Source organism: Pseudophryne corroboree, chromosome 12, assembly GCF_028390025.1.
Source record: "Pseudophryne corroboree isolate aPseCor3 chromosome 12, aPseCor3.hap2, whole genome shotgun sequence".
Lineage (NCBI taxonomy): Eukaryota > Metazoa > Chordata > Amphibia > Anura > Myobatrachidae > Pseudophryne > Pseudophryne corroboree.
The window spans coordinates 13,902,677-13,920,535 of record NC_086455.1 but is presented as its reverse complement, the minus strand read 5'-3'; the positions used below and the strand labels follow the sequence as shown (position 1 = coordinate 13,920,535).

Genomic DNA, 17,859 nt, shown 5'->3' with positions numbered 1-17,859 from the left:
CTAACACTGTAAAATAAAAATAATCTCAATATTTAAACTTGAAAGAATATGTTTTTATGTTTAGTAGATATAATAATAATAACAACAACAACAACAACAACAACAACAGCGCTATTGGAAGAGCCAGCTTCTCATACCTATTGTGAGTCAGTAATCTCGAGATCTCATGTATCAAAGTTTTCCATTAAAACTTCCCCATACAGGAGAATATATAATGTTGGATTGTGGCCGCATACAGGTCAGCAATACAAACCTGGTCAGCTAGCAGTACAGAGCTCTTACACAGTGTAAGTTACTTATCTGTAAATGTTATTATTGTCTGGTCCACAGCTTCTATATTTAAGGGGTATTCAACATGCAGCCCTCCAGCTGCTGTGGGACTACTTATCCCAGCATGCCCTGTTCAGTTTTAGCATACCTTAATAACAAAACTGTGGCAGTGCATGCTGGGATATGTAGTTCCACAGCAGCTGGAGTGCTGCATGTTGAATACCCCTGTTCTATACAGTACAATTTGTTCCAACCCACGACAGTAATGCTTAGGGGGCAATATAGGCAAGGGTCTGCTTTTAAACTGTACTACCACCTAGGAAATATTTTCCTGCAGGGTCTCTCCCCCTTATAAGTAGCAAAACATTTTTTTATTTTTTTTATGAAGCATGCATAGCAGAGCGGTGTCCATAATGATCTTCCACCAACTCAATAAGTGAGTTCCGATGAACCCCCTACTGTACATTATTAAAGATATCACAAAACTCCCTACTGTAGAAGAAGTCTCTATATGATTGTTCCATGCGTATTGTAACTCTTTCTGCTATGATATATGGTTTATCTCTAGGACAATGTTGCAACTTTGCCTCCTGGCCGCACTGCTTCCTCTGGTGAGGGCCACCTTGTACCAGGATGACTTGCTGGATTCTGAGTGGGGACTATGGAAGAAGACTCATGGCAAGCAGTACAATAGCCAAGTAAGTATTTCCCTCACTGTTATGTGATGCTGCAGGACTTTCAATCCAACAAATCAACTCCCTCCCTTCACCAACACCAACTCCCTCCCTTCACCAACACCAACTCTCTCCCAATCCGCCAACACCATCTCCATACCTAAACTAATGCCCTTATTTATCAATGAGTGATACATTTCACTGTGAGTGATAAATTGCACCAGCCAATCCGCTCCTAACTTCCATGTCACAGGCTGTGATTGAAAAATGACAGGAGGTGATTGGATGGTGCAATTTATCACTCACACTCATTGATAAATAAGGGCATAACTCAATTTCTATCCCAATCCACCAACGCCACCTCCATCCCTAAACTAAATCCATTTCTATCCCAATCCACCAACACCAAAATGATCCATCCACAAAGACCTACACCAATGCCATATCCCAACCCTCCACCAACTCCCTTCCTCCCCCAACCACAAATTCCTAACACAGTCAAAACTATCTCTTGTTAAACCCATTAACACCAACTCCTTTCCTCCACCAACGCCATGGGGGTATATTCACTAAGTGTGTGCTTTTCAAAACTTCTGTTTTCTAGCAGCTCTGGCTGGGGGGTTTAAATGAGCAATAATATTAAACACTTGATTTTGCATTTAAAATTATTGCCTTTTTAAATCTCGTGGCTAGAACTTTTCAGGGCCACCAATACTTTTATATACCAATATCGTTATGTGAATCCACCAACCATAACTCTCTCCCAATACATCAGCACCAATTTCCTACTTCTGCCAACACCATCCCTCTTCCATTCTCGCCAGAACATCTAACACCACCTTCCTCTCTCCACAAAAAGATCTCTCTCCCAATCAATTAGCCAACTCCTTCCTTCTGCCAACGCCAACTACTTCCATTCCACCCACACTGTATCTCTCCCAATCATCCACCACCAACTTCCTCTCTCCACCAAAAGATCTCTCCCAAATTAACTAACTCCTTTCTTCTGCCAATGCCAACTACTTCCATTCCGCCAACACTGTATCTCTCCCAATCATCCACCACCAACTTCCTCTCTCCACCAAAAGATCTCTCCCCCAATTAACTAACTTCTTCCTTCTGCCAACGCCAACTACTTCCATTACACAATACTGTATCTCTCCCAATGATCCACCACCAACTTCCTCTCTCCACCAAAAGATCTCTTCCCCAATTAACTAACTTCTTCCTTCTGCCAACGCCAACTACTTCCATTCCACCAACACTGTATCTCTCCCAATCATCCACCACCAACTTCCTCTCTCCACCAAAAGATCTTTTCCCCAATTAACTAACTCCTTCCTTCTGCCAACACCAACTTCTTCATCTGCGTCACCCTTCAACCTTCATCATTGTAATTATAATTATCATCTTATAGTACATGATTTGGTTTTATTTTAACCTATACTGTTCTTATATATGACTTTAGTTGTATTGAATTTCATACAAGGATTATATGGGTGTATTGTGAATGAGGCCCTGGGGCAGTTGTAGGTATGGATATGTCACCGGGCTCTGCAACACATTCACCCTCTTCTGGGGATAACTGCTTTAGGTTCATTCCTCTCCTCAGCTAGATGAAGTCAAGAGAAATCAGATCTGGAACAAAAACCTGAAGATGATCCTCAACCACAACAGAGAGTACGCTGAGGGGAAACATACATATGATCTGGCTATGAACCATCTGGGTGACATGGTAAGTTAATAAACACCACGTGTGCTGCATGCTGTATCACTAAGGTCTGCAGAATGAGTCATGTTCTTAGTTTACTGAAACAAATAAATAAAATGTCAGTGCAATAATGTACATGGTTTCTCAATTTCATTCGCCAAGATGAGTTTATACATAGATATTCATGGTCACCAGAATTAGGGAACTATGTGATTTATAAATACAGTTTGTTGCCAACTGTCTTTCAATTTTAGGTTAGTCCAATCATCAGGATAGATTGCCAGCTGTTGCTTTAAGAGATTTAGTCAGTCATTGGCAGAGCCCTGGGTGATCCCATGGCATCTGAAGGAGACTGATTTCACATAAGGGGCATCTGGAGGGGAGAGATGGCACACAAAGGGCATCTGGAGGGATCTGATGGCATATAAGGGCATTAGGAGGGGTTTGATTGCACATAAGTAGTATTTAGAAGGGACTGATGGCATAAAAGGGGCACTTAGGAAGGTCTGAGGGGCATTTAAGGGGCATTTGTGGGGAAGTAAAGTATGATTAGACACAAGACAGTGCCCCAATTTTTATTTTGTAAAGAAGCTAACTCTATCTTTATTTTCTACAACTGATGATACAGATGGACAAATATAGACCGTAAGTCACAATTATTAGTAAACAGGCCCCTTGGTGCCGTAACTGAAGTCAGTTTCACTCCATACTTACTTGAGCACCTCCAGATTTGCTAAGATTCATAATATTGTTAAATATCACTATACTCTTGTCTGCGCTCTATCAAATTAAACAGATACACATTTCTTCTTAAGTTTAGCATAAGACTCACAAATATATACAATTGTTTTTATCTATAATGGCACACAGGCACATTTATTGGGTCTCCAGTTGTCACATGACTTCTATGTCATTTTGTTCCAATGACAGACCAGTGAGGAAATTGTTCAGACAATGACTGGATTAAAGGTGCCATCCCATCACCTGTCTAGGAATACATACCAGCCTGACTGGACAGCTCGGATCCCAAAGTATATTGACTACAGGAAGAAGGGTTACGTCACCCCAGTCCAAAATCAGGTAAAGAAATTGAACAGCAATGCAACCAAACAGATTCTATATGAAGGAACTTCATTTCTTGACAGTTCTTGGTAGTTTAGGAAATTAAAAGCGTGTAAAAAAAACCCCATGAACTAAATATATTACAACCAGTCCAAATACTTGTCCAACGTTCAAGAAGCTAATGGGGATTTCCCTCTCTACAAGGTCCAATAACGCTATCACTGAAGCAGAACCAATTGAGCTACATTTTGCCCACAAATGTAATGTCCACTAGTGACGCCAGTAGGTCAACATCTATGGCCAACTTAGTTATGGTCCTTGCCTTTAGCGAAACCCCTTTCTTTTTAAACTACACAAAGCGGATGGCAAGGTTCAATGATAAGCCAACAAAGAAAATCTCAGCCATAGTATATCTAGATAATCAGCTTCCACATCTGCATACAGAACCTGTAGCGGGCACATTATATATGCCAGGCCTAGGGGTAAATTTACTAAGGTAGGAGTTGTTGTTTTTTTTAGAACTGGTGATGTTGCCCCTAGCAACCAGATTCTATCTATTATCTTCTAGATGCAGATAGACAAATGTTTAGTATAATCTGGTTGGTTGCTATGAGCAACATCATCAGTTCTAAAAAAAAACTCCTACTTTAGTAAATTTACCCCACAGACTTAAGAAAAAAGCACAGAGTGGAAACATTTCATCAGTGTTTATGCCACAGACTTACAGTATATTCCACAGTATTTATGTCAGTAATAGTTTTACAACAAGCACTCTCTCCCTATCAGGGCATCTGTGGATCATGTTGGGCTTTCAGCTCGGTAGGTGCCCTGGAGGGTCAGCTCATGAAGAAGACAGGCACGCTGATCTCCCTGAGTCCACAAAACCTGGTGGACTGTGATATGGACAACTACGGATGTCAGGGAGGATACATGACCAACGCATTTGGCTATGTGAGGGATAATAACGGCATAGACTCAGATGCATTTTATCCATATATTGGACAGGTGAGCTTCAGAAGGCGTGGTCTACTGTGATTATGCATTAGCCAATTTAAAGAGGACTATATGGAGCAAGCAACTTGTTCATGGCATGCAAACTCAGAGTGGCCATCGTGTATAGGACCTACAATGCGCATTGCATCCTGGTTTCACTTCTCTGAAACTGCATTGTTTTAGTGTTACATTACATTACATGTCCACATGAACTTGTGTTAGTGTGTTTACGCCTCATGCCAGGACTTAGTTATAGTCCTTTACTCACTGGTTTTGTATATTTTATACCCTCATACTGAGACCCCAATCATATACACAACATTGACAAGAACATTTATAATATCCAGCATGGACGGTGTAGTGGTTAGCATCACTGCCTTACATCATGAGGTCATGGCTTTGATTCCCACCATGGCCGCAACTGTGTGGAGTTTGTATATTCTTCTCGTGCTTGCATGGTTTTCCTCCCACAATCCAAAAATATACTGGTAGGTTAATTGGCTCCAAACAAAATTAACCTTGCAGCGGTCCTGGAACTCATGTAATCCAGACCAGGCAGATATGTTCTGTCTCCTTCACTCCTTCAGTTGTAGATGAAATAGTCATTCCAAGCCATGTGAAGGGGTCTTTGCTTTAATTTGAATGTTGTCAGGACGAGGGCTGTCTCTACAACTCATCCGGAAAAGCTGCAGGCTGCATGGGCTTCAAAGAGATACCCAGAGGAGACGAGAAGGTCCTGAAGAGAGCGGTGGCCCAGGTTGGTCCTGTGTCCGTCAGCATTGATGCCAGTCTCTCCTCCTTCCACTTCTACAGTAAAGGTGAGGACAATCTCTCTTCCTTTGTCTCTATGTAGAGTTCTTAGTTGATAAAGATAGTCCAAGGTCTTAAAGATTTGTCTCGGCCTGGGGAATATTTATTATTATTATTATTATTATGATGACAAATTATATGGTACAATTCCTCTGCTTGGGTATATTAAGTGCAAGCATTTGTTCCAGGTAATTGGGCTTTGCATTTATTACAGTATGATGGGCCTAATTCAGTAAGGATTGCAAATTCTACTAATTAGCAGAATTTGCAATTCTTTTGCTAGCATGCTGACCACCGCCCCCCCCCCCCCCCCCCTTCAACAAGCAGAAATTGCGACTGCATCGCAAATTCTGCTTGTTAGCAGAAATAGAGGATGCCTCCTGCTGGTGCAGCTTAGCTGCAGGAGGCCTGCTGCCATGCTCCCGATCTCGGCGGCTGCGTGTGATGCTTTCATATTCAGACGCAGGACTCTACACCAGGGGAAGGGTTGATACAAGCATTTGCATATTATCGCAGCCGCAGCTTGGGCAACATACGCAAGAGCGGACGCAGCAGCCCTCCACCTCTGAATCAGGCCCGCTGTGTCAAAAATACTTGTCTAAAAATGAAAAACTCGTCAACACGCCCTCGTTCATCACTTTATGTCTCAACTAAATCCTAGTGGGCAATCTTATTCGTTCTTCCTGCCTGGCAATCTATTTGCAAAAAAAAACATGCCTGGAGCGGCAATGACACGCTCCACAAGGAACCTCCACTCCAGCAGATGGTGCTGTGGACACACCTTCACTGGTACAGTCCTTGACATATTGATCTGAAACTCCAAGCCCTTCAGTGCAAACACAAGGCTTGTGATATCACAGAAGGGTTGTACATGGGAGGAACTTATCAGTGACTACCTGCCTACCCTCCTGAAAGAGCTGGGAGGCTTCCGAAAATCAGATGGCACTTCTGGCCCCCCAGAAAGTGAGGCAAGTATCCCTCTTTCCCCGCCAGCTGCCTGCACCCCCCCCCCCCTCGGCCACCCATGACAGATTACAAGTGGACGGTCCGATGGGTGACCCAGTGGTGTGATTCACGTTGAACTGCGTCATCGTAGTCCCACCTCCCACTACAGTGCCTGCTTTATCAGCAATGCATAGCAAGGGGCGGAGCCACGATGATGTGATATTTATGCCATGCCTCCCAGACAGCCCAATTTCCCCCTATGCGCCTACCACGCTGCCCACTCCCAGATGAGGGGGCAGCAAAGTAGGTAAGTATGGACTATGGATGATGAATAGGTGTGACCATCTGATCCTTTCTACCAAACTTGTTTCATCTCCGCAGGTGTCTATTACGATAAAAACTGTGACCCTGAAGGCATCAATCACGCTGTGTTGGCTGTGGGCTATGGAAATATAAAGGGGACCAAGCATTGGATCCTCAAGAACAGGTATTTGGTGCTTTTCTTATCCGTATTCTGTTATATATGAAAGAATATTAAACTTCTAGTCAATGAGATTCCAGCCATAATTAACACATAATTCCACAGTTCTAAGGGGGTCATTCTGACCCGTTCGCTTGCTGTGTTTTAACACAGCAGAGCGAACGGGTCCCTACTGCGCAGCGCACCGGCGCATTTCAGACAGCCGAAACCCGTAGTAGGAATGTGTTCGCCACTGCCTGATTGACAGGCAGAGGTGATCGCTGGGCGGGAGGGGGCAGAACGGCGGTGTTTGGCCGCCGTTTCGTGGGTTTGGTCCGGCCAATGTAGGCGTGGCCGGACCGAACGGGGGGGCGGGCCACAGCGGCTGCGTGACGTCACACGCAGCCGGTGCGGGCCGGGGAGCGACGAGTAACTCCCGGCTAGCACGCTAAAGCTGTGCTGGCCGGGAGCTACTCTTGCAGTGCAAAGGCATCGCCGCTGTGCGAAGCCTTTGCACTTCTGCGAGGGGGGGCGGCACTGACATGTGGGGCGATCTAGCCCTGTGCTGGGCGTCCCCCCGCATGTCAGGGAAGAAGATCGTAGCTGTGATAAATTTAGCACAGCTACGATCAACTCGGAATGGCCCCCTAAGTTCCTGTGGCTTGCTCTGTCAGCTCCATATGTAACATTACACGGGGATTTTACGAGCTAGGTATAGAACAATGCTGGGGCATCATTACGCTGGTTGTTTGGGTAAAAGGAATTTTTAGTAAAAGTATTTCAAGCTGGAGTTCTTAATGCAACCAAATAACACGTTATTTGCAGCATGTTCTCACTGTATATGGGGGAGATGTATCAAAGCTTGGAGAAAGATAAAGGGGTCTATTTACTAAGCCTTGGCTGAAGATAAAGTTGCTGGAGATAAAGTACCAGCCAATCAGCTCCCAACTGTCATTTTTCAAACACAGCCTGTGACATGACAGTTAGGAGCTGATTGGCTGGCACTTTATCTCCTTCCACTTTATCTCCATCCAAGGCTTAGTAAATAGATCCCAAAATACCAACCAATCGGCTTCTGTCATTTTACAGGCTGTTTGAAAAATGACAGGAGCTGATTGTTTTGTACTTTATCTCTCTGCACTTTATCTCTTGCCAAGGTGTGACACACAAATAGACATATGAACAAGATAAACGTCTTCTAAGATGTTCCAACAGCTTTTGTTCTGTTTTCCTCCAGCTGGGGGCAGGATTGGGGCAGGAAAGGTTACGTCCTGTTAGCCAGGGACAAGAAAAATGCCTGCGGCATCGCCAACCTTGCCAGTTTCCCAGTGATGTAGACAGCTGACCCACATTGCCAACATCGGGGCAACAACCGTCCTACAGAGTTTCCTGTCTTCACACCGCGACGCTGTCCTGCTACACCTCGTTTCCATGCATAAGGATTTATGTGATAATTACTAGAAGTTACTGTAACTTGTCTTCACCTGTAACATGTGGTGTTCTAAACGTATTATTCATCTGAGTCCGAAACGAAGCGTCTGAGTCAGTTATGGCAATCATGGTTGATTTGTAAATAAAGGAGAACCTGGTTCAGATGTGAAACTGTCTGTTTGCTTATCTCCCGCTGGCCCTGATGCTGAAAGAGCGCTGCACAAGTTTTCCTGCATTGATAGGTAAACATTCCAATTTAAAATCCAGCCAATCGTTACTGATTTGAAAAATGACAGCTAGGAGCTGATTGGCTGATGCGTTATCACCTTGCACTTATCACTGCTTTATCACTGTCACAGCAGTGATCGGGCCTGAACTGCACATGCGCCGCAGAACGCTGGCGCATGCCAGACAGCCGACGGTTGTCTTTAGTTAGCGATCGTCTCTGCCTGATTGACAGGCAGAGGCGGTCGCTGGGCGGGACGGCGGCGTGGTCCGGCCAACGCAGGCGTGGCTAGACCGTGCTGGGGGCGGTGTGCGATGCTTTTGCACATCTGCGGGGGGGCCGGCACTGACATGCGGGGTGGGCTAGCCTTGTGCTGGGCGTCCCCCCGCATGTCAGTGTTCCTGATCATAGCTGTGCTAAATTTAGCACAGCTACGATCAGGTCTGAATCACCCCCTTTATCATTTCTCCAGGCTTAACACATCTGCCCCAGGGATTCCGAGATACGGTCATTAGGTCGACAGCGCTTAGGTCGACAGTCATTAGGTCGACCACTATTGGTCGACATGGTCACTAGGTTGACATGGAACAAGTTCGACATGAGTTTTTCACTTTTTTTCTTAATTTTTTTGACCTTTTTCATACTTTACGATCTACGTGGACTACAATTGGGAACGGTAACCTGCACGAAGTTCGCTCGCCATGCGAGGGGACACTGTGAACTAATTGGGGTTCCCTGTCACTTTATGAAGAAAACTACACCAAAAACAGTTAAAAAAAACTCATGTCAACCTAATACATGTCGACCTATTGACCATGTTGATCAATAGTGGTCGACCTAATGACTGTCGACCTAAGTGTGGTCGACCTATTGACCCGTACCCGGGATTCCAGGTCACAGCTCACAGTACGTATCGTCAGAAGTGATCTCTGATAAAAGTTCCTTCTAATCCAGAGGTTCCCAAACTCTTTTGAATCACGGCGTCCTAGAATATCAGAATTGTTTTCACGGCACCCCCAGGCCAAAAGCTTCTTCTTTAGAAATTTAGAAAAATATATTACATTAAGTAGATCGCGTTTATAGGTCATCCTTAGGGTCAGTTGTGTGGTGACGGACAATATTTGCTTCTGTTTGGCCACATATTTTATGACTAGCAGCCACCAGCACTGGTTTTGCCTATTATATTGACCATGAATAATTTGAATTGGTCCTGGACCACCAACCCAGGGCACCCCTGCAAGTGTCCCGAGGTACCCCAGGCTACCACGCCATACAGACTGAGAACCACTGTCCTAGTGTCATTAATGTGTATTACCAAACCACTTTAGCTGTGTCTTGCAGTGATTATGGGGTAGTTCTGGGCAATTTGACCCCCCCCGCCTAACACCCTCAGTGCATACCTAGTTGTGTATAGTATAACGCACTAATAGTCACCACGGCGTTCTGTCCCCATATAATAGCGAGAGGTCACAGAAGTCCTGTACTACTGTACACTAGACGGTGCATTATTTCTTATGGTATACATGTTTACAGGGGTTGGATATGTACAGGCGGAGGGATCCTGGCTTTTAGATGGCCGGAGGGGGTGGACGAGCGCAACGAAGCCCCTTGCGGGCTCGGTGGCTTGCTGCACTTGCCACAGGTTCTATTCCCACTCTATGGGTGTCGTGGACACCCACGAGTGGGAATAGTCCCTGTTGGTCGGCATGCGGACCGGCGGGATATTGAGGGTTCTGGATCCCGGCGTCGGCATTGTGACCGGCGGTCTCCTGGCCATCGGTCCGTTTTCAGAATGAATCATGACATCAGAACATGCCGTTTGGATGCGATGACATCAGAGCTCTCTGTTTATACAAACAGTTAAAAGACTTTAAACATATATTGACATCACTTGTGTATTAGATAGTATTTCATTCATACTTGCCTACCCTCCTGGAAAGGCCGGGAGGCTCCCGAAAATTGGGTGGCCCTCCCGGCCCACCGGAAAGGTGGGCCGCTTTTCCTGGCAGCCCCCACACTCCCCCTCAGCCGCCCACAGCAGAGAACAAGTGGGCGGCCCAAGGGGGCATACGATGACGCGATTTGCGTCATTGTAGCTCCGCCCCCCCTGTACAGTGCCTGTTTTCTCGGCACTGTCTAGCGACTATGGTACCACACCCCCGGACCACTCACTTTCCCGGTCGGTCATGCCCCCTGACCACCCACATCGCCACCGGACACGCCCCCATTAGCCTACCACACTGCAGCCTGCCGGAGGATGGTGCAGCAAGGTAGGCAACTATGATTTCATTTGTATTTTAGCTTAATATGTATTGCTGTCACCGGAGACGTCATCCCCCAGCAAAGCGGCTCTAACACGCCGCTGAAATAAGCGCTCCCAAAGCCGGAGGCCAGGAGGAGAAAGAAGACATCTACTAGGGTATGATAGGGATAGCGGACTAGAGTGATTACACTAAGGGGGTCATTCCGAGTTGTTCGTTAGCTGTTTTCGTTCGCAGCGCAGTGATTAGGTAAAAAAGCGGCACTTCTGCGAATGGGTATGCAGCGCAATGCGCACGCGCGTCGTACTTTCACAACAGCCGATGCAGTTTCACACAAGCTCTAGCGACGCTTTTCAGTCGCAATGCTGGCCGCAGAGTGATTGACAGGAAGTGGGTGTTTCTGGGTGGTAACTTAACGTTTTCGGGGAGTGTGTGTAAAAACGCAGGCGTGCCAGACAAAAACGCAGGCGTGCCTGGGGAAACGCAGGCGTGGCTGGGCGAACGCAGGGCGTGTTCGTGACGTCAAAACAGGAACTAAATAGTCTGAAGTGATCGCAAGCGCTGAGTAGGTCTGAAGCTACTGTGACACTGCACAAAATGATTTTGTAGCCGCTCTGTGATCCTTTCGTTCGCACTTCTGCTAAGCTGAGATACACTCCCAGAGGGCGGCGGCATAGCGTTTGCACGGCTGCTAAAAGCAGCTAGCGAGCGAACAACTCGGAATGAGGGCCCATATCACCAACAATAGTGAAGGAGAAAGCACCCTATTGCTGCGTTAATGCCAGTCAGGCAGGACTGTACCGCTCATACACCCCCTTGAAAAGAGCTGCAAACACGTTGACCTGTTTTTAAATCTAATATTTAACATTGTTTTATGTTTAATTCAGTTCCCGTATTTGCTTTGTTGTGTGTACACATAGCGCTTACTAAACCGACACATATACTTGGGTAAATAGTACCCCCCCCCCCCCCCCCCCTCCCTTTCGGTATCACTGAGTTACGTCATCATCTCAGTTACCAGAAAGAACAGAGTGGAATCGTTATTAAATATTTTTATTTTGTGGCTTCAGTTCTTAAACTCATTGTTTCCCCATGTGATATTAGCTTCTGCCTTGATTGCCTGGAATGGTATTAATTTATTTAGTGAAGAGGAAGTGAAATCTGCAGAACTTCCCTGAGCTCTGTTATGCCCTGCCATAAAGATAATAATGCCGTCTTTTATTATTAGATAATGACATTGTACAACTACTTCTCTCCCGTTCTCATTGGCTGATTCCCCATCGGCTATCATCTGACCTGATCCTAGTCAGAACACAATTTGTCAGAAGCACGAAAATGTTTACTGGTGAGCAATATTGGATGTGGATGAGAGAGAGCATAACATCTGACTGAGATTATCCGAAATTAGTTATTTACAAAGAAAAATGTATACAAAGAAATCATTTCCAAAATAAGCAGTGTGCAATCCCGTCCAGTACTGTAAATAATCTTTTTCACCTTAAACATGTTTACAATAGTTCCCTACCTCCCAACATGCCTCTCCAGGAGGGACACAATGCTCTGCTTCTGGACTTTTCTCTTGATTTATGATTGCCATCACCTGTGTTGAACAGGTTAAAGAATTAAGGCCCGTACCCACTGGCCGATATATCGCCCGTTCTCGTGAACGGCCGATATATTGCGGGTCCGTCGGCCAGTGTGTACAGCCGATACGTCTGTGAACTCCGTCGTTCAGACGTAACGCGTCGGCCCCGCAGCACAGCCGACGGCCATTATATCTACCGATATATTGGCGCGTTGCTGTGTGTGTACGGGCGGTTGACCGACTGCCCGTACACATGCTGCGGCGGCCGGTGGTGATTGACAGCTGAACTGGGCGGGCGTGTGTACACGCCCGCCCAGTTCATGACGTCAGTCCCCGACGGATCGGGCAGTGTGTATGCTCAACACACTGCCCGATCTGCAGATATACAGTGGGGATTGAAAGTTTGGGCATCCCAGGCAAAAATTCATTTTAATGTGCAAAAAGAAGCCAAGGAAAGATGGAAAAATCTCCAAAAGGCATCAAATTACAGATTAGACATTCTTATAACATGTAAAAAAAAAGTTTAATTTTATTTCCATCATTTACACTTTCAAAAGAACAGAAAACAAAAAATGGCGTCTGCAAAAGTTTGGCCACCCTGCAGAGTTAATACCCTGTACTGCCCCCTTTGGCAAGTATCACAGCTTGTAAATGCTTTTTGTAGCCAGCCAAGAGTCTTTCAATTCTTGTTTGAGGTATCTTCACCCATTCTTCCTTACAAAAGTCTTCCAGTTCTTTGATATTCCTGGGCTGTCTGTGACGCACTGCTCTTTTAAGGTCTATCCATAGATTTTCAATTATGTTGAGGTCAGGAGATTGTGAAGGCCATGGCAAAACCTTCAGTTTACGCCTTTTGATGTAATCCACCGTGGATTTTGAGGTGTGTTTAGGATCATTATCCATTTGTAGAAGCCAGCCTCTCTTTAACTGCAGCTTTTTCACAGATGGCATCAAGTTACCGTCCAAAATTTACTGGAATCTTATTGAATCCATTTTTCCTTCTACTCGTGAAATGTTCCCCAAATTCTCACAGCTTCTATATGCTCAAGAGATAAAGAAGAGGAAATCTCATAGTGTATCACCCCTTCAATAATTTTCACACACAGGGTTAGTAATATAGCCTCCTACCGGATTTGGTGGTCTACTGACTAAGTAGACAATAACACTTTTACTGGAGCGGCTATAGCCTGTTATGAATCCCCTCCTTCCTTTAATATTCTTTCAATACTCCTCCATTGCATATGGAATAAAAGAAAAGCTTCCAATAGTGTAATAAATGTAATAAAATCCCAAAAAAAGAACACAGTGCACATAGCAAATTATGGATGGACTTTCACCCGGTCATATGGTCTACCATGTAAAAAGTCGACATAAGCGTATTATTAAACAGTGTCACAGGCGTCCCCGAATACCCACTGTACCATCTGACCTCTGGAGAGCTTCACCAAAATAGTCCTCAGCCAACGCATTTCGATACCTAAGTATCTTCCTCAAGGCATCTCCAGTGTCTGCCAGATCTTCCTGGAGGGATCGTGCAGTCAAACATGGATTTTGACTTGCTTTTCTCACAATCCTGCGAGCTGTTCTGTCTGATATTTTTCTTGGTCTTCCAGATCTTGCTTTAACTTCCACTGTTCCTGATGACTGCCATTTCTTAATTATATTCCGAACAGAGGATATGGGCATCTGATAACGCTTTGCTATCTTCTTATAGCCTTCTCCTGCTTTGTGAGCGTCAACTATTCTCAGTTTCAGTGTTCTACACAACTGCTTAGAGGAACCCATGGTGCTGATTGTTGGAGCAAGGTCAGATGAGTCTGGGCTTTTAAAACCTTGTGAGATTGACATCACCTGGTCTTTCCAGACGATGATTGAGAACAATCCATGACACTGCCAGGTCTCAGCTGTCCAAAGGGGGCAGTACAAGGTATTAACTCTGCAGGGTGGCCAAACTTTTGCAGACGCCATTTTTTGTTTTCTGTCCTTTTGAAAGTGTAAATGATGGAAATAAAATCAAACTTTTTTTTACATGTTATAAGAATGTCTAATCTGTAATTTGATGCCTTTTGGAGATTTTTCCATCTTTCCTTGGCTTCATTTTGCACATTAAAATTAATTTTTGCCTGGGGTGCCCAAACTTTCAATCCCCACTGTATCTTCCAGTGTGTACCCACCTTAAGAAAGGTGTTTCACCACAGGTGATGGCAATAATAAATTAAGAGGGAAGTCCCAGAGCGGAGCATTCTAACACTAGGATCGCATAGGATACATCGTATGCGGTGCTTTTGCATACGATGTATCTTATGCGATCACTAACGATCTAGGGGAGCCGATCCGACGCTCACGGGAACGCGCATCGGATCGGATGTAAAACACATCCGATTTGCCAATTTTCATCTGATTTATCGGCCCGAAAGGTCGAAATCGGATGAATTTGGGCATTATCGTTGTAGTGTATGGGCCCCTTAAGTCGTTAGTGCTGCACTTGTGATTTCTCGTATCCCACAGGAATGGCTGGGATTGCATAAGATACATCATATGCAAAAGGACCACATACGGGAGGCTGCCGAGCGGTTCAAGGGAAATCTTATGCGACACGAGGGTCCAACATGTCGCTGTAGCGTATGGGTCCTTTAGGAAGATGTATTAAGCCTGGAGAAGTGATAAAGCTGTGATAAGTGGAAGGCTATAATGCACCATCCAATCATTACAGGTTTGAAAAATGACAGAAGCTGATTGGCTGGTGCGTTATCACCTTCCACTTACCACTGCTTTATCACTTCTTCAGCCTTTATACATCTGCCCCTCTGTCCCTTCTGGACGGGGTCATGTTGGGAGGTATGTAGTTTACTCTATATCATACAGGAGCCTATTTATGACCCTTCAACAAAATGTAAAAACCAGCAGTTTCTGCATGATTTCTTTTATGGTTACTACTCATCATATTCTTATATATAGAGATGGATCCATGTTTATCTTGACCTTTAATAGGATTAACTGAGACTGGGCAATTGGACTTAATCCCCTGATGTAATGACTTAATCCCCTGATGTATTGTTCTCTCTGTATTGTATTGCAGCTGAGAACAATAGATGAAGGGTTTATGTTAATTTTATGTTAATAAACCATGGTGTGCCTAGGCGCAGCAAACTAGCCAAGATAACCGTGGACCCATCTGTAGAAGGTACAGATCATTGCAGTTGCAGAATTGATCAAACGTTGATAACTTAAAGCTATCTTTATATGTTATTGTACAATTTTCAGTTATACACAATATAAAAATGAAAAATGTTCTCAGCTGTAATACAATACAGAGAGAACAATACAGCAGGGGATTAAGTCATTACAGCAGGGGATTAAGTCCGACTGCCCAGTCTCAGTTAATCCTACTAAAGACCTAGATAAAGATAGCTCTATCTGTACTGTACAAAGGTCTGTCTGCATTTGAAATAAACCATCTATCAGAGAACACGTTACCAACTGAAGAAATGTAAAACACTAACATTAGAATAAAGCAAAAAGAATAACATAAAGAGAGAAGAAAAGAAAACTGAGAGGAAAGCAAGAAGAAAAAAAGAGAAGGACAGAAAAGGATTTTCGGAATCCCTGGATCTAACACAGAAATAGCAGGGGGCACAACAAAACAAATCCCCAAGAATCACAGTACCACCTAATGTAATGAATTATAGTGGTCTGAGTCCTTATACGTCAACCATGGGTACCAAGTAGCAGAGAAGGACTTATTTTTGATAGCTAAAGAGGAAACAAGGTCATCCATGGCCATATAGTGTTCTATGCGCGCACACCATTCAGACATAGTAGGAATAACATTAGATTTCCAGTGAACTGGTATAACTGCCTTTGAAGCACTACGAATATGGCGGAGCAGTGTCCATTTATATAGGGACTGAGGTCTGTGCAGGAGATTCAGCAACCAGAAACTAGGGCAAGAAGGTAAGTCCTCCTGCAAAATGAGACTGGCCGTTTCGACTACTTTCTACCAGTAGGGTTTAAGAAGAGGACAGTCCCACCAGATGTGTAGCGGAGTTCCCACTGCCGCCATGCATCTCAAACAGGAGTTTGGGACCCCAGGGTACATTTTGGCCAACAGATTTGGGCAACAATACCATCATGAGAGCACCTTATGTGTTTCCAGCACTAGTACGTCTTAAGAAGAGGCGAATGTATTGCAGAATATTTCCAACCAATCATCCTCTCCTATCAAACCATTAAAGTCCTTTTCGCAATCTCCCATAAATTTAGGTCTAGAGGGAAAAGCCTGATCAATGATTAACTTATAGATGGCAGAAAGAGCGGGACGTGGATAGGATTGGGAGAGGCACAAGTTCTCAAAGGGAGTGGCTGTACGTCTGCAGTCCGCCGTTGGACGTAAGCTCAGCAGGAAGTGCTTAATCTGCAAATACCTCCATATCTCCTTGTTGGCTAAATCTCAGTTGGCTTGGATCATTGGAAAACTCAAGATACCCGTCAAATCCAAAAGCTGGTCAAACCTATGTATACCCCTAAGACGCTACATCTGAAATGAACAATTCGGGATATCGGAGGAAATGCAGGATTCCCAATCAATGGTGGGAGGGCGAGAAGAGCTCTCAGATACTTTTCAACACTTCCACCGGCAATGTTCACTGTCTCCGCTGTGATCTAGAGCAAAAGATCAAGGTTTTGCATGTGCTGAGCAGCTGTACTAGATGACTACTAAGATAAATAGGCTCGTTCCTAACCACTGCAATATGCAGCCATAAGGAATGTTACTTTTGGGGTCCTTTGTATGCACATACTCAAAGAATACAAGAGTAATATAAGTTATAGAATTGTGGAACGGGGGCGGTATGTGCAGAGTTTTGAGCAAAATAGGCGCAACATTATAGAGGTAGAAAGAAAATGTTTCAGTGGGAAAAAATACGTTCATGTAGATTAAAAAAAAAAAAATCCCAATGATATAGGGAGGCTGTGGGATAGAAGAGGGATCTCATGGGAAAGATACCATTACTGTGCAAGTAAGGTTATCGCTCTCTGAGCAACCACGGGGCTCATATGACAGTACAGTTGGCGCAGTGGTTAGCATTACTGCTCAGCTCATGGGTTCAATTCTTGACGAGTTTGTATGTCCGCCATATGCTTGCGTGGGTTTCCTCAAGATGTTCCTTGTGCCTCTTAAAAACATACTGGTAGGTTAATTAGCATCTGACAGAAAAAAAAAAACTAGTGTTTACATGTATTAGGTTATATAGACTGCACAAAGGGTGGTACCTGGTGGCTGCAGGTGGACCGGAATTGATTGTCTGGCTTTATCATATCAATAAAAACATTTCCAACCATGTAATAACTGATTGGAGTTTTCATTTATGTCTCCATGTAAAATGTAGGTGATAAATGGCATGGGTACCAAAAGGACTCTTCTTAAAACGTC

General features: G+C 44.5%; 1 protein-coding gene and 1 long non-coding RNA gene across 2 annotated transcripts in view; one reads left to right on the top strand and one right to left on the bottom strand.

Moving 5' to 3' along the window:
• The window catches only part of LOC134980291 (uncharacterized), a 170,404-nt gene that overhangs the window by 36,860 nt on the left and 115,685 nt on the right, over positions 1 to 17,859 (bottom strand). The gene's annotated exons all lie outside the window — the stretch shown is intronic.
• Positions 256 to 8,527, top strand: LOC134981054 (cathepsin K-like). The gene is made up of 8 exons (XM_063948193.1): positions 256 to 287; positions 839 to 968; positions 2,557 to 2,679; positions 3,586 to 3,735; positions 4,504 to 4,722; positions 5,363 to 5,528; positions 6,847 to 6,952; positions 8,163 to 8,527. Exons 2-8 carry the CDS (start codon positions 843 to 845, stop codon positions 8,260 to 8,262), a joined length of 990 nt encoding a protein of 329 aa, XP_063804263.1. The 5' UTR covers positions 256 to 287; positions 839 to 842; the 3' UTR covers positions 8,263 to 8,527.

Excerpts from the sequence above, each read along its gene's own strand:
- LOC134981054 (XM_063948193.1), top strand. The coding sequence starts at position 843 with ATGTTGCAACTTTGCCTCCTGGCCGCACTGCTTCCTCTGGTGAGGGCC. Across the intron at positions 969-2,556 it reads GCAAGCAGTACAATAGCCAA|CTAGATGAAGTCAAGAGAAA; the intron begins GTAAGTATTTCC and ends TCCTCTCCTCAG. Across the intron at positions 5,529-6,846 it reads CTTCCACTTCTACAGTAAAG|GTGTCTATTACGATAAAAAC; the intron begins GTGAGGACAATC and ends TCATCTCCGCAG.